At 40.7% G+C, this 14,250-nt stretch overlaps 1 protein-coding gene across 1 annotated transcript in view; it reads right to left on the reverse strand.

Moving 5' to 3' along the window:
• Positions 1-4,023: 4,023 nt before the first annotated feature.
• The window catches only part of Sept7 (septin 7), a 104,566-nt gene continuing 94,339 nt past the window's right edge, over positions 4,024-14,250 (reverse strand). Inside the window, exons 12-14 of the mRNA XM_023713370.1 lie at positions 7,548-7,683; positions 6,024-6,163; positions 4,024-5,065 (exon numbers count right to left, since the gene is read on the reverse strand). Of these exons, the coding sequence (XP_023569138.1) occupies positions 5,026-5,065; positions 6,024-6,163; positions 7,548-7,683 (316 nt within the window). The 3' untranslated portion in view covers positions 4,024-5,025. The remainder of the gene's footprint in view (positions 5,066-6,023; positions 6,164-7,547; positions 7,684-14,250) is intronic.

Consider the following 14,250-nt stretch of genomic DNA (forward strand, 5'->3'; position numbering starts at 1 on the left):
TAACCATCGTAGTCACAAGGATACCGCAGGAGCCTACAGAGAGGTTCATGCACAAGGGAACTGAATCCCCTGGTGAGTGACATCCGTGAGCCACCCTGGAAGCAGACCTCTCCAGTGCAGCCAGCACTTTTAACCACAGCCCCTGGCCCTGGCCAGAACCAGTCGGCTCGTGACTCACACAGCTGAGGAATGCTGTCCTCAGTTTTATTGAGCTTTAAACGCTGCTTCTAGGATTGGAAGTTATGTGCTGTGCAATGGGTCACTACTACATAACCACGTAATTTTCGTCTGCTCATTTACAATGAATACCTGAGCCTGGAGAATTTCTGTGAACTCCAGGTATTTCACACACAGCCCACGCTCCAAACACTCATTGGTGCATTTTTCTGATTTTGAGTCCCTCCAATTTCTGAGCGAGTTCTTTGCTTGATAAAACAGCTGCTGCTCCCAGGGGAAATGCATGGGGCAGGACAGTCGTGGGTTCCTGCAGTACAAGCTGGAGATGTTGGTCTCCTCTTTGAGATAACTAAACAGGTGCCACTTGCTGGAGCAGAGAAGACAAAGGTGACTCTGCTCCAGTGGCTCCCGCTGCAAGCTCCACACAGCTGCCTGCAAATGGTGGGTCTCAGCAGGCACCAAGGAGGCAGAGGTTTTGGTGAGGAAAATGCCAACCTGAGCCCCTGGAACCTCGGGCCAACAACTCCAAGGTCAAGGACTCCACTTTGCTGTCTGGATGAAGAACTGCGTTCCTGAAGTGTTGATGACAGCATTACTCTTTAGTAAAATGTGCCGAGCTATAGATTTGTATAACTGTATTACAAGATTTAACCTAGGGGTGCGGTGGGGTGGCAGCTCCCCTAGTTCTAAGCAGAGAAAATATAATCCCAGGCCTCTGGAGAGCAGTGTGGCAGGTGGGGGGCCCACATGAACATCCAGGGGCCACACCAGGGAGCCTGTCATTTCACCTACAACTTGCCAAGTTGTCTAAGTCACTGGCCTAGCCAAGACACAGGCCTTTTCTGTGCCCACAGTGGACTGGAACATGGATTTAAATATGAATGAGGCCAGCAACAGCCTAAACAACAGAATTAAAGGATGGGGAAACGTTGTCTTTGCCAAAACAATTTACTGGGGTACCAAACCCAGCCCCTCCCCCACAGGGGGTGCTGCACCTTGTACTTGCAGTAAGGCTCCCACAGAGACAGCCACTCCTTGCAACACCCCTGGGGGTCAGGGAGCTTGGCAGGGTCCACCTCGAACAGGGCAAGGAGGAAAACCGAGTGGGCTGGCAGTGGCTAACCCTGCTCCTCCACTAGCCCACACCTACTCTTCACAGATCTATCATGCTCTCAGGAGTGTCAACTACGCTGCTGCGCATCTCGAAAGCTTCTGGATGGTTTGGCTATCCTGGGCCCCGGCAGGTCCATGAGCACCACATCGGAAGCAGGTTCCACAGGGCCAGTGTGGATCCAGGCTACACCCACCCAGCCTGGCACAGAACAAGGTCCCCTTTCACTCGACCTCTTCAGCCGGCCGGCTGGGCCCAGCACCCCTTAGGGTGCATGTGCAGGCCAAGAAGTCCCCGTTCTTTTCATGAAGCTCTCAAAGGTTTCTGATGAACACAGGAAACTGGCCGAACATGTCCAACATTCAACTCCAGCCACTCTGGATTAATGCCCAATGGTGGGAAGTAAGTCCACTTCATAAGCAGCAGTGCTTCAACCGTGACAAATGCGACAATCACTCAGCATTCTCTAACACATGTTCTCATTTCAATGAGCTGACCCATTGTGGGACTGGCTCACTTATTAACTCAAAAATGCCACCTAGCTCTACATCTAAGGGAGCAGGTCCAGATTTACAGCTCCATGCATTCTTCGAGAAAGGTAACCTAGCAGATGTACCATGGCCCCCACACATCCCTGCCCTTGGCACAGCAGGGGGTGGGGTGCAGATGTGGTGTCCCCAGGGCCTGGACATCTTCACGGGACATCACAGCTACAATACTGAGTCTAAAAAGCACAGGAGGGATGGGTTCTACCCTACAGCTGAGGAAATTAAACAGGAGGAATGGAGCTAGGATGGAGTACAGGGATTTCTGCTTGCAATTACAAGCTGTTCACAAGAAAGAACTTGCTTACTGGACAGGCAAACTTCCCTTTGGAAACCAGAGGACGCCACCACAGCTGTCCTCAGCAGGCCCTTCCTTGGGGATGCAGAAATACCTGAGTACTGACTCAGCTCCACAGCAGAGGCCAGCAGCCCTGGAGTGGGCGAGCCAGCATGCACTGGGGCCTGGGGCGCAGGCCTTGACTTCCCTCTTCAGATCAGCCTTGTGGTATTCACAGGAGCATTGCGGCACGCTTCTCTACACAAACCTTTATGAAGACACATGGGTATGACACACACTGGGACACACATTAGTTAAGGATGCAGGACTGGGTTTGGAGACAGCGACCCAGGTGACCTTAACACAGTGCCTGTCTCTCACTGCACTTGTAGGGATCCTGCTGCCAGCTTTCTCTTCTCATCTGACTTCCATTCCTACCTCAGTTTCCCCAAGAAGATAAAATGTGAAGAGTGCAGCAGGTCACAACGCTCAGGTGGTTAATATGTCATCCAGCTCGAGAATCTAAATGGCAAGCCCATATCTTTCCAGCTTTCAAGATTATAACCTGAGCTACACAGAAATAAACATGCATCCAATTCACTATGAACAGAGCCAGTGAAAGGTGGATCTGATAAGGGAATAACCCAGTCCCATTCCACTAGGTGGCAGTAAAACTCGACCACCAAATGGCCAACCCCACTTGATTAGCAGCAAGAAACCACAGAAATCCACAGGGCATATAGAAAAACAGCCCTCAGTGTGTGAGAAAATCCTGTGGTCAAGTCAGGAGATATGCTGTAACATCACTTCGGTCCTTCCACCAGATACGGCAAAGCCCTCTGCATGGCAAGGATGAAGGCTACCTTCAGTGGAATGGAAGAATAAAGGTATCTTAGCAACAACTGTAACACACAGAATATTAAAATGTAATTTTCCCCAGAAGCAGCAGCACCTCACCGGTTAGGCACGCAGTCAGTATAAACTTTTTCATTTTGCCTCTCCAAATTCAGTAGCTGGATCTTAATTCCCTAAAACAGAAGCTTTTTGACTAGGGGCTATTAACTCCACACAGGAACCCCAACACCCAGAAAAACATTAAAAATAAATAAATAAATAAATAATCCCTGCTGTTGTTATTCTTGAACCCTGATCCTAGCTGTGGCTTGTCGTAAAAGCTATATACGCTTGTAGGGCCGGGGAACACTCTGCTGTTGTGCCTACACAATCCCATGGCAAGTTGTTTATAAAGAACCACACTTTTCCAGATGCAGGTAACCTTTTAAGACTAACACAACTCTCATGGCAACTTTTAATCAGTGATAGCCAGCAAGTAAGGACAAATAATGATACTCTAAAATGTTCTATGAGATCTACTTTTACCTTACCTGGGGAAAAATTTTACGTAAAGTCAAGATTCTATTAGGAGAATAATTTTCCTAGTATTCAGACCTAAACATCTTTGAAAAGCAGTACTTTCAAGCACACTGCTTTTTAAAAATCCTTTTAGCCTCTGAATTAAACAAAAGCATTAGCTAACTAGAACAAACATTTACTTCTGCCTAGATCATTACTTTAAAAAGTGAGCAAACAGGGTAAAACATTTTCACCTTACTGAAAAGAAATTAACCACCCTCTTCTCAGTTTAAAAAGTGTCAGTGCCCAGGAACTTAGGGTGCACCTAATGGGAGGCAGGTGCAAATCAGCCTCAGTTTATTTCATGTATCAATCAGACAGAAACAGGCCCAAGTGTAGACCCTTTTGGACAGAAAAAGCAGCACACACTAATCTCCATGAGATACATACACACATGAGAGACACCACTGTGGAGGTGGCAAATTCAAACTGGAAAGATTTTCCTCAAACATGTTCTATTCTCGTGTAACTGGATGGAGAATATTCAGGACTCTGCACTCTGTTACATCACAACATTGTTTATTATGTGAATTTTGTACAATACAAACAAAAATACAGAAATGCAATATATGGATACAGCTAAGTGCAGAATGGTGACTCTTCTCCTTGGGAGGCCATGACGTCCCTTTCTAGTGTGTAGGTAGAGACAGGTTGGTCGTTAGCTTCGCGATCTGCCTAGAAATGACCTATAAATGCATTTCCCCTGCTGCTTACCATAAAGTGTAAAAAGGGAGTTAGTGGAAAGTTTCCTTGTTGGTTTCTACCATATGAAAGATGCTATATTCTATTTTAGCAGGGCCAATATATGGAAAATATCTAAATTAAATGTTATTACAAAAATGAAGCAGTAATGAGATTCTGGCTAAAGAGGGCACTAAATGAGAATAATATATACTTAAAAGAATCCAAAACAAACAAACAAACAAACAAAAAAAAAGGTTGTTATAAAAAAGCTCTAGGTGCACTGTAAGCATATAGGTTTTTTTCCATGTGTACTTTTAAACAATGGAAGTGTCAAAAAATAGGGTCAACTGTGTTAGACTAAATTACATTATTGTGTAGGCTGCACTGAATGGAACCTCTGTATTATAATTATCAGAGAAGCATAGTTGGTATCATATTATGGCAATTTATCCTCAATGAAAACCTTCCAGAGTCCTTTTATTTTGGAATATCCTGTAAACAATCAAACCACCAGAACATGATTGTACAACAGTAAAATGTTCTCTTGCATTAAATTGAAGACATCGGTTTAATAATAAAAAAAGGAAAGAAAATGTAGAAAGGTACTTAGAGCTGTTATTTCTAAGTACACAACACCCTAGACAATTCAAGGCATCTTAATTCCATCAAGAACAACAAAAAAATAATTTTTGTCATGCTGTTAAATCCATCATTATGGATTTAAAAACTGGTGCAAATTGGTCAAACGGATCCAACAAACACTGATGTCCAAGCTGGCGTATTGGCAACTAATATGTAACTGGTGGTCAACAGGGAGTTTAAAAGATCTTTCCTTTCTTCTTGTTCTTTTCCAAGGTTCTAAAATGATGAAAAGAAAATGCAGATGAGTGACGAGAAAACAACATGAACACAACACAGGGTGGCCGTAGCCACCCCACTGACAGGCTCGTTGCTCAAACACTGTCTTTTCATTTACAAAATGAGGAAATCTAGAAGTAAAGGATAAGGCAACACCGCCCTACAGTAATCTTTTTTTTTTCAGTAGTCTTTTCTTAAAGAAATATCTGACAAAATTAAAGGATAACAGGTTTAAAATTTAAAAAAACCCACAAAGAAATGACAAAATTCTCTTACTTATTTCTACCCCAAATGAACAGAACTGAAAAGACCAACTAACCATGCCTTGTGCTCCTACTGCCCCAGCATACAGGCATAATCTCATCTTTAGGCGGAAGCTAATAGAAAGACAGTGTGACAGAAGCGCTGTCTACTCTTGAAAGTGCTGGGCTACAATGGGCACACTATGGAATCTGTACAGGGATCCCAAGTTTTCAGTTTTAAATGGGATAATAAGAAAGAGCAAGCCAGGGCACATTAGTACTGCACTCTGTATCAATTAAGAGTGAGGAACAGATAAACTCCCACCTTAAGCTATCATCCTTAAAGAATTAAGATACTACCCTAAATGTAGAACAGGTCTTTGTAGCAGTGTCATTCAAATTTTGTATGTTAAAAATTGAGAACTGTCTCTTTGTTCAGCCATGGGGAAAGGAAGAAAGAAATCAATTATGCTGAGTTAACCAAGGAGAATGTTATGAAGCTGCTAAACTGAATTACAAAGATAGGCCATGGAAATGTACTGAAATAATACTGTCACAGTATATACCAGAGGACTCCATCCATAGAACCTTCCCCCACGAAACACTGGGCTAGGGATGCGTAATGGGTGAGGGCTTTTTAAATGGCTATGTTTTTAAAATAAATAGGGTAGCAATTCATCAGCATATCCATCTTTCAGGAACCTGACATTAGTTACCTTGAAGAGTTCTGTTGCTCTAAAATACGTTGCTGAGCTTCCCAGTTTGCTTTTTCTTCCTCAAACTGACGACGTTTTTCCTCTAATTCTTTGTGTTGTGCTTCCAAATTCTTTTTCATTTGCTCATGGCGTCGCTGGAGCTAAATCACAGCACAATATATAAAACAGGACTTTTAAGAAACCAGGAGCGGAAGAATGATTCCTCCAGGATCACATGTGGGAGCACGGTGCCAGGTCATTCTGCAACAGCTTCACAGTGCCATCTGGGAAGCATCCGGGTGGGTGTCTCCTGCTGTGGGACCTGCCACCCAGAGGACTAGTGACCCAAGACAATCATCTTGACAAGCAGGGAAAAAAGTACAACAATCCTATATGTGTGCAGCACTTTATGAGGAACCCCCAAATATGCTGCAAGTTGAGCAGAAAAACACATTGCTTCCACTGTTCAGATGGGGAGACTGCTGTAGAATGTAAGGGCTGACCCAAGATCACTAGCTAGAAAGTGGGAACGCCAAGACGTGAACCTAAGTCTCCTAATTAGAAGCTGAGAAAGTGGAGGTGGGGAAAGCAAGCGTTTCTTGCAAAACTGCAGAATCCTGCACCTCATCCTGCACTACTCACCTAGAATCTATGGGTAGTAAGACTGGATTTTCAACAAGCCCTAGTGATTCTAACACAGCTGCTCCTTTCTATTCCGAGATTTAATCTTGTAAGAAACTGTTGGTTGAGAGGTGGGAAACACTCAATGTCACCACAAAATATAAGGGATTATTAGGTGAATAAGGCACGAGGCAAGCTATCTCTGAAGAAAATCACCAACAAATAAGAAAGATTAAGTCTTATTACACCAAATACCCAAGGTCTATTCAAACTCTTTAGTTGTCCAGGAACAAAGATTTAGTAGAACGAAGATCTACTAAAGATTTATCAGTGAGTATCTTGAATTTAGATTATAATTTCACATAATTATTTTCTCATTTATAAGTCCATAAAAGTGACATCTTTATTACCAATTCATGCAATTTTCCAAAAGAAAATCACCTAAGATATACTTGAGCAAAGATGGAAGTCAAATCTAAGGTGAAATCTTCCTCATAGCAAACCATTAAGAAAATAAAAAAAGTAGGAGCAGAAGAAAATATTTCTAGTTAAGGAAACACAGGGACACAATTCAGAGCACAATTCACTCACATACATAAGGTTAGGAAATTACTACCATCTAACATTATTTTATATTTGTATATCCACATAAAACTCTACCACTCATATCAAATGGCTTATAATTTTATTTTTCCTAACTCTACAAGTTTTTCATAGCTCATTATAACTGACCAGTAATTCTTATTGTGTCTAAGTTCTTATATATCAAAGTATATTTTATAATAAACACAATGCTTTTATTTCTGCATTTTATTACATTACAGCATTAACACTGGACAAACACATGTAGAAACATTATACTACCTACCAATGTGATCAGAGCTGATCTTAGAGTACTATCAGATGGAATAGTAGATTGGTTACCTCAGCTTCAGAGTCCTTCAGCTTTTGAACTTTCTCTTTGACCTTCATCTCAAACACCTGCTCCATCTCCATCTCCATCTTCTTCATCTTGGCTACATGTTCCCTTCTTTCTTCTTCCATCTGTGCCAGAGGGCTCCTGGTATGAACATTAGGAATATCATTAGCCAGGATGGTGGTGCATGCTTGTGACCCTATCACTCTGGGAGGCTGAAGCAGGCAAATGCTGTTTGAGTCGGGCCTGGGCAACTTAGTGAGACGCTATGTCAAAATAAAAAAGTACTGAGAGAGAGCCAGGACTGTTGACTCTTGCCTGTAAGGAGGCGCTCTGGGAGGCTGAGGCAGGACTGACAAGTTTGAAATATTTTTAAGTATTAAAAAGTTACTTTAGAAAACAAATTTTAAATTTTATGAAAAATTAAAATTCTTCAGAAACTTTATGAATACATTTGTAACACAAAATTTCCATGAGGTTTCACATCTAACTTTGAATCTCTAGTGAATTATTATGAAAAAAGACCTAAGATAAACACAGCAACTGCTAGAAAATGATCTCTAAACCCAGTGCCCATCACCTGTAGCAGTGATCCATAAAGTTGGTGTGGGCTACACAACTATAACCCCAGTGCTCTGAGAAGCTGAGACAGGAAGAGCATAACTGGGTCTAGCCTGAGCAATTCAGTGACTCAGCAAGACATTGTTTCAAAATACTTTCACAGAAGGGAATATTACAAAAAAATTTGTTATATTTTCTTTAAACTTTAAATCGTCAAAAAGGAAACTAAATAAATGTAATTTTAGTTCTACTAAAACTTTTAAGCATTGTAATCTCCTCTGAGACAACTACTGATGTTTTAGCCATATTTAACTATTCCAACTTATACTGGTAAATGAACTGACACGCTGAATCACTACCAATCAATATCTAGAACACAACGTAGGTGTACAAGATACTTCTAGGCCCCTTGTAACTTTACTGCTCTTGAAAAGAAAAGTTGTTTCATGTAACTCAAGTATCTCAGTATCAGCTTCACATATGTTCAATGATTTAAAAACACACACGAGATAGAAAGATCAATTATGTTAATTTTTTTTTTTTTTCAGAACCAGGGATTGAACTCAGGCCCTTGTGCTTGCCAGGGAAGCGCTTATTCTACTGAGCCATCTCCCCAGTCCCTTGTCTCATTTTTGAAAAGAAAATAGACATTACAGATAGAAAGTACTGACACTGAGTCACTGAATTGCTCAGGCTAGACCCAGTTATGCTCTTCCTGTCTCAGCTTACCATTGGTACAACATAATTAGAGGCAGGCCCTTCTGGGAGTTGATTGGTAAGTTTTTCTTAGCAAAAAAGACAGCTAGGTATGGTAGTGCATGCCTGTAATTCCAGCACTTGGGAAGCTGAGGCAGGAGAAGTGTGTTGAGTTTAAGGCCAGCCTGGGCTCCACAATGAATTTAAGGTCAGCCTGAACTACACACAGAAACTCTGTGTGCCCTTAAAAAAAAGGAAAGACTGATGTGATCAAGATAGTTTCAGTTAGTAAAATCAGGAGAAAAATGTTACTTAACTCAAGGATGTATTTTTACCAAAATAAAATTTCTAATACTATACAAACCTGAAGTATTTTTGCCTTGAACAATTAGAACTTCTGAAAATGAAACTAAACCAGGATACTAACTTAGAACAAGAGCCGAGCAACACCAAGGAAATAAGTCTCTAGGTATAATATCATCATCTCATTAAAAGTTAACAAGGGGCCCAGGATATAGCTCAGCGGCACAAGCACCTGCCTGGCAAGCACAAGATCCTGAGTTCGATTTCCAGTACCAAAAAAAAAAAGTTAACAAGATCCTTGTAACAATATATTCCTTAACGGCTGCTGTGTTTAACATACAGGGGCCTCTGGCCTTTTGAACAGTGTGCTGCTGACTGCCTAAAATTGCTCTGTCATGCTCATTTTTCCACTAAGAGGACCCAAGGATTTGTTAAGATTTTCAAAGAGATTCTAATTCCATGATTCCCCTCAACCTTCTAAAATACCCTCTTAAGACTCTAGAGAAAACTCCAATAACTAGTTTTGATGGTCTTGTAACTGAAGATATATACTTAAGCAATTTTGATTGCACCCGATACAGCTGTGATTGAAAAAAGAAAAAATTCAAGATAACAAGCTTACAAATAGGCCAGGTGCAGCGATGCTGCCTGTGACCTGCTACTTGGGAGGCTCAGGCAAGAGCCAAGAGCTTAAAGCCGACCTGGTGATGGTCCTGGTGATAGCAAGATGGCTCAAAAAATACACAGCTGGGGACGTAACTCAGGGCAAGGCCCTAGGTTTGATCCCCAGCACAACAACTATACATATTCAAATGCATATAAAATCAGAATTTAGAACTGTGATTATTTTAAAAGTTAAATGTGTATTCCTACTTATAAGAGCCTATCTATAAAATGCTGATCTTACTTTACCCTTGGTAGAGGACGGGCAATTTACATAAAGAATTCATAGTAATTCATCATGAAAAGACTACCTACTGGCTTTCCAAGAGTAAACCATGTCACCTAAATTATTATTTAAATAACTCTTGGAGTGAGGGACGGCCAGCTAGTTCAGCCGACTGAAGTGCCTGCTTAGGCAGGCGCAGGGATTGGGGTTCGAACCTCCCCATCTCCCCTTACCAAGCGCATCAGCCCCACCCCTGGGGCACACTGAGACTAGGCATGGTGGCACAGGCCTGTAATCCCACCTCTTGGAAGGCTGAAAACAGAAGGATCACCATGAGTCCGATCTGTGTAGTGAGACCCTGCAGACCCTGTACTAAATACATTAAAAAACTCTTGGGAGGAAATAAGACACTGCACAGAAATGTGACAATGTGGTTTTGAATCTGCTTTTAAATTTAAAATTTAAATATTAGAAATCTCTGCAGAGTACTTATGTGTTTGGAAAAGCAACTGTTAACACTAAAACCAACATACTTAACACTAAAACTACAAAAAAGGAAAATGCATAACTTTCACAATTAAATAATTGTTATATGCTGACAGAAGTTCATTGTAAATTTTGTTAAAGCTATTTTATTTCCCAAATTGTTAGTAATTACGATTACAAATTATTATGAAAATAAACAGTGCAATTATCTTCTGACAGCCTAGCATTCTACACCTATTAAATATGTGCATTTTCAAAAGAAATTTGCACGATTTGACATTTGAGATACTTTTTTTTTTAGCCTTGTAAAAATATTTGACTCCTGACTAAATGAACTACTCTTCAAGTAATAGGGTAAAATACTTATATACCTCTAAACTGGATTTTTGGAAGCATCTTATGAGGGGAGAAAAAAAAGATTTCAAATCTTTTTCATTTTTAATTAATTAGCACTTCACTTTCAATATCTTTATCAAAGTAATATTTAGAAAACTGTAATACAAAACTGTGCTTCCAGTTTTAAAAACAGGGAAAAAGATCATTTTTTTTCTCATCACATTTATGTTTTTCCCTCAAGAAAAATTTTTACTAGACAGCGGAAAAATCCTTTAAGTTATACTATTGCCTGTCTATTTTTTTATTGGGAAATTCTTCCCCCAACAGATATGCTGAAAGCTAATAAACCTAAACTTGTCAGAGAAATTAACAGCAACCCAGTCAATAAAATGAAAGGTCTGGTAAAAGGCAATAAAAAAGCCTACAGCATAACCTGAATATCAAATGAAATATCTAAACATGAAACTTAATTCCTTCTAGGGTTCTTTTTACACAGCAGAGCCTTCTGTGCATCTAGTGACAGAAGCAGGGAAGGACCACATGTGGCCGTCCATTCTGAAGGACACACTGAGCAAACAGACTGACACACATGCATGCCAATCTCAGTAAGGTACTGGTTACTTAGACCAACTGCTGCAAGATTTCCAAAGGAATTTCATTTAAAGAGATTTTAAGGACTAACAAAACTTCCCCAAAAGTTGTGGATATAAGTTATCAATATTTTATTTTGCCAAGTGAAAATATTAAAACCAAACAAGGACAAGATGAAATTCCAACTACCATCATTATATTTTTTATGAGAGGAATCTGAACAAAGAGTAAAAAATATAACAAAATTTATTGTTTTGGAAAACTTACAACCTTTAGGAAAAAATTTTGTTCTCAGAGTCAGGTTCTCCCTAAGCTCCTTAGGCTGTTGTTGAGCTCCTGGGCTCCAGCACTGCTGCTTCAACCTGTAACTGGTGTTTTTCAGAAAATTGTTCCTTTCTTTAGATGAAAACACTGTCACAAGAGGAGATTCTGGAAGCCATAACTTTCAATCAATTCTAAGCAGTCAGTTACTTGAAAAGCTTTCCCAAGATGGCAGGTGGAGAAAGTTACAGGAAAGAGAAACGTCAAAACTTTGCAAAGGGGTAATTGAGAGTACCCCAGTCTAGAGCACAACGCCAACAGTGTCAAGTGGTGCCAATGACAGACAATAATTCAGACAAAGCCATCAATCAAATCTTTTTAAAAGTGGTAGCACCAAGTTTTAAAAGGATCAAAGAAATTGTCTCATTTAGTGATTTTAAAACTGGGGACCTTGGGCCGGCCAGATAGCTCAGCAGACTAAAGCGCCTACTTAGGCAGAATGCAGTGACCTCGATCCCAGCCTGCTGTGCTGGTCCCGCCCTTGGGGGGCACTGAGAGGGCAACTGAGACGGCATGGTGACATGCACACCTGTCATTTCAGCCTTGGGAGGCTAAAAACAGGAGGATCACTATGCGTCCGATCTACGTAGTGAGACCCTGGTGTACGCCATACCAAATATATTAAAAACAAAACAAAACTGGGGACTCTGTGAAATCCTCCAAGAGTTATTCAAGCCTTGGGAGTTTTAAGAGAACCTACTTCGAGATGCTCACCCTTCAGATGAACTCCTGCCCACAGTTACCGCCTGCCAATTCCCAGGTCACACAGCCCTTCTCTTACCTGACAGAACACGGCCCCACCCTCTCCCCACTGCTCACTCGAGGTGTCTCCTTCAGTGATGCGCGGGCCTTGCTGTGGACCCAGAAGGCATCTCAGCCTCCCGGTATTGCAATGTTTCTATTATGGCCAAATATGGTTTTAGATGTTAGAAGCATGGTGTGTGGGGCTGGTAGGAGGGGCCCTTCTGAACTCAGGTACACAGCACAGTGGGTAGTGGGGCAATGGTAGGCTTTTATCTTTTTTAAAAGGACTCTGCCTCTTCCACTCCAGGGTCCTCCTGACATCAAACCTGCTGTCCCTGGTACAACTCCCAAGGGAAACAGTGCTATGGAGGAAGAGTCCCTCAGAGTAATACAAAACACCAGTGAGAAAGAAGCCTGAACTCCTGCTGCTTATATACATTAAAGCATTAGTCTCTCTTTTTAGTTATTCATAGGGATGTACCTAGCTCTAAGTAAAAGTGTCTCACATCAGCTGAAGCTCATCAATTATTGACACTGATTTTTTTTTTAAATTTTAGAATAAATTCACATTTCAGGACAACAAAAGGTTTAACCAATGGGTAAACTTGTGCTATTTAATAAGTGATAAAAAGCTAATTTATCAGATCATAACAAATGCCTATTTCAATTACAGCCATTCCCTAATTGCTTTAATCTTTAAAAAAACAGGTATTTTTCTAAGTTTTATTAACAAAGTACTTTGCCAGTTCCTGGGTCAACTGGCTTTTTTACCAGTACAAATTACTTCATTACCGACATAAGGAAAGTTTGGTCAAGATTCATCTCATTAAGAGGCACATTTCTAAAATAAAGAGACAGACATTTTCAATAGAATTCTTATATTAGTTCTACTTTTTAAAACTTGGGTCATAGTTTAACTCAAGTGAAACCCACAAAGCAGAATTTTGCATAAAATATGCTGAAAAACTTTTAATGAATAGTCCAAGTTTTATTGTTTTTCCATGAACTACCTTACCTGCACCCAACAGCAGGAACATTCCATCAGCATAACTTTAAAAAGCATTATGCGTGAAATGTAGGAACAGCTAATCTACGTCTAGAAATGAACGCATTTAAATTTTAAAATTGAACATGGGTAAACATTTAATGAAAAATATATGCTACTAGTACATTTGCCTGTACACATATTATAATACTAGTTGCTTTGTGTATTTTATTTTTGTATTTTAGGACAGGGTCTAAAGGGTCTCACTGCATAGACTGGACTTGTAGTGATCGTCCTGTTTGTAGCCTCCCAAGTGCTGGGATTATAAGCGGGCACCACCACGCCCAGTCTCAGTCACCACTTCAGTGTGACCCAGAGGTGGGGCCGGCACAGCAAGCCCAGGGATAAAACTCCTGGCTCCTGTGTCTGCCTAAACAGGCGCTTTAATCTGCTATTTGGCCAGCCCTATTGTTTTTCTTTTAAATAGTTACAAAATCCTCAATTTAAGGAAAATGCACTTAAAGGAGATCAGGATTTTATGAACCATATTAATTCATTACAATCCTTATTATTTTTGTGCTAAATAAAGTTGTTCAATACAAATTTTTCATTCTTCTTTTTCTGGTACTGGGGATTAAACTCAGGATCATGCATTCGCCTAGCAGGCACTTAGGCTGCTGAGCTATTTCCCCAGTCCACTAATTTTTCTCAGAAACAAGTCATTCAGTGAACTTTACCTCCAATTAAATCTTGGGTTTAAGATAGAAAAGCAGGACATTTTCCATGCCACTAGGTGTGC

The sequence above is a fragment of the Octodon degus genome, unplaced genomic scaffold (genome assembly GCF_000260255.1).
Source record: "Octodon degus isolate 3935 unplaced genomic scaffold, OctDeg1.0 scaffold00031, whole genome shotgun sequence".
Lineage (NCBI taxonomy): Eukaryota > Metazoa > Chordata > Mammalia > Rodentia > Octodontidae > Octodon > Octodon degus.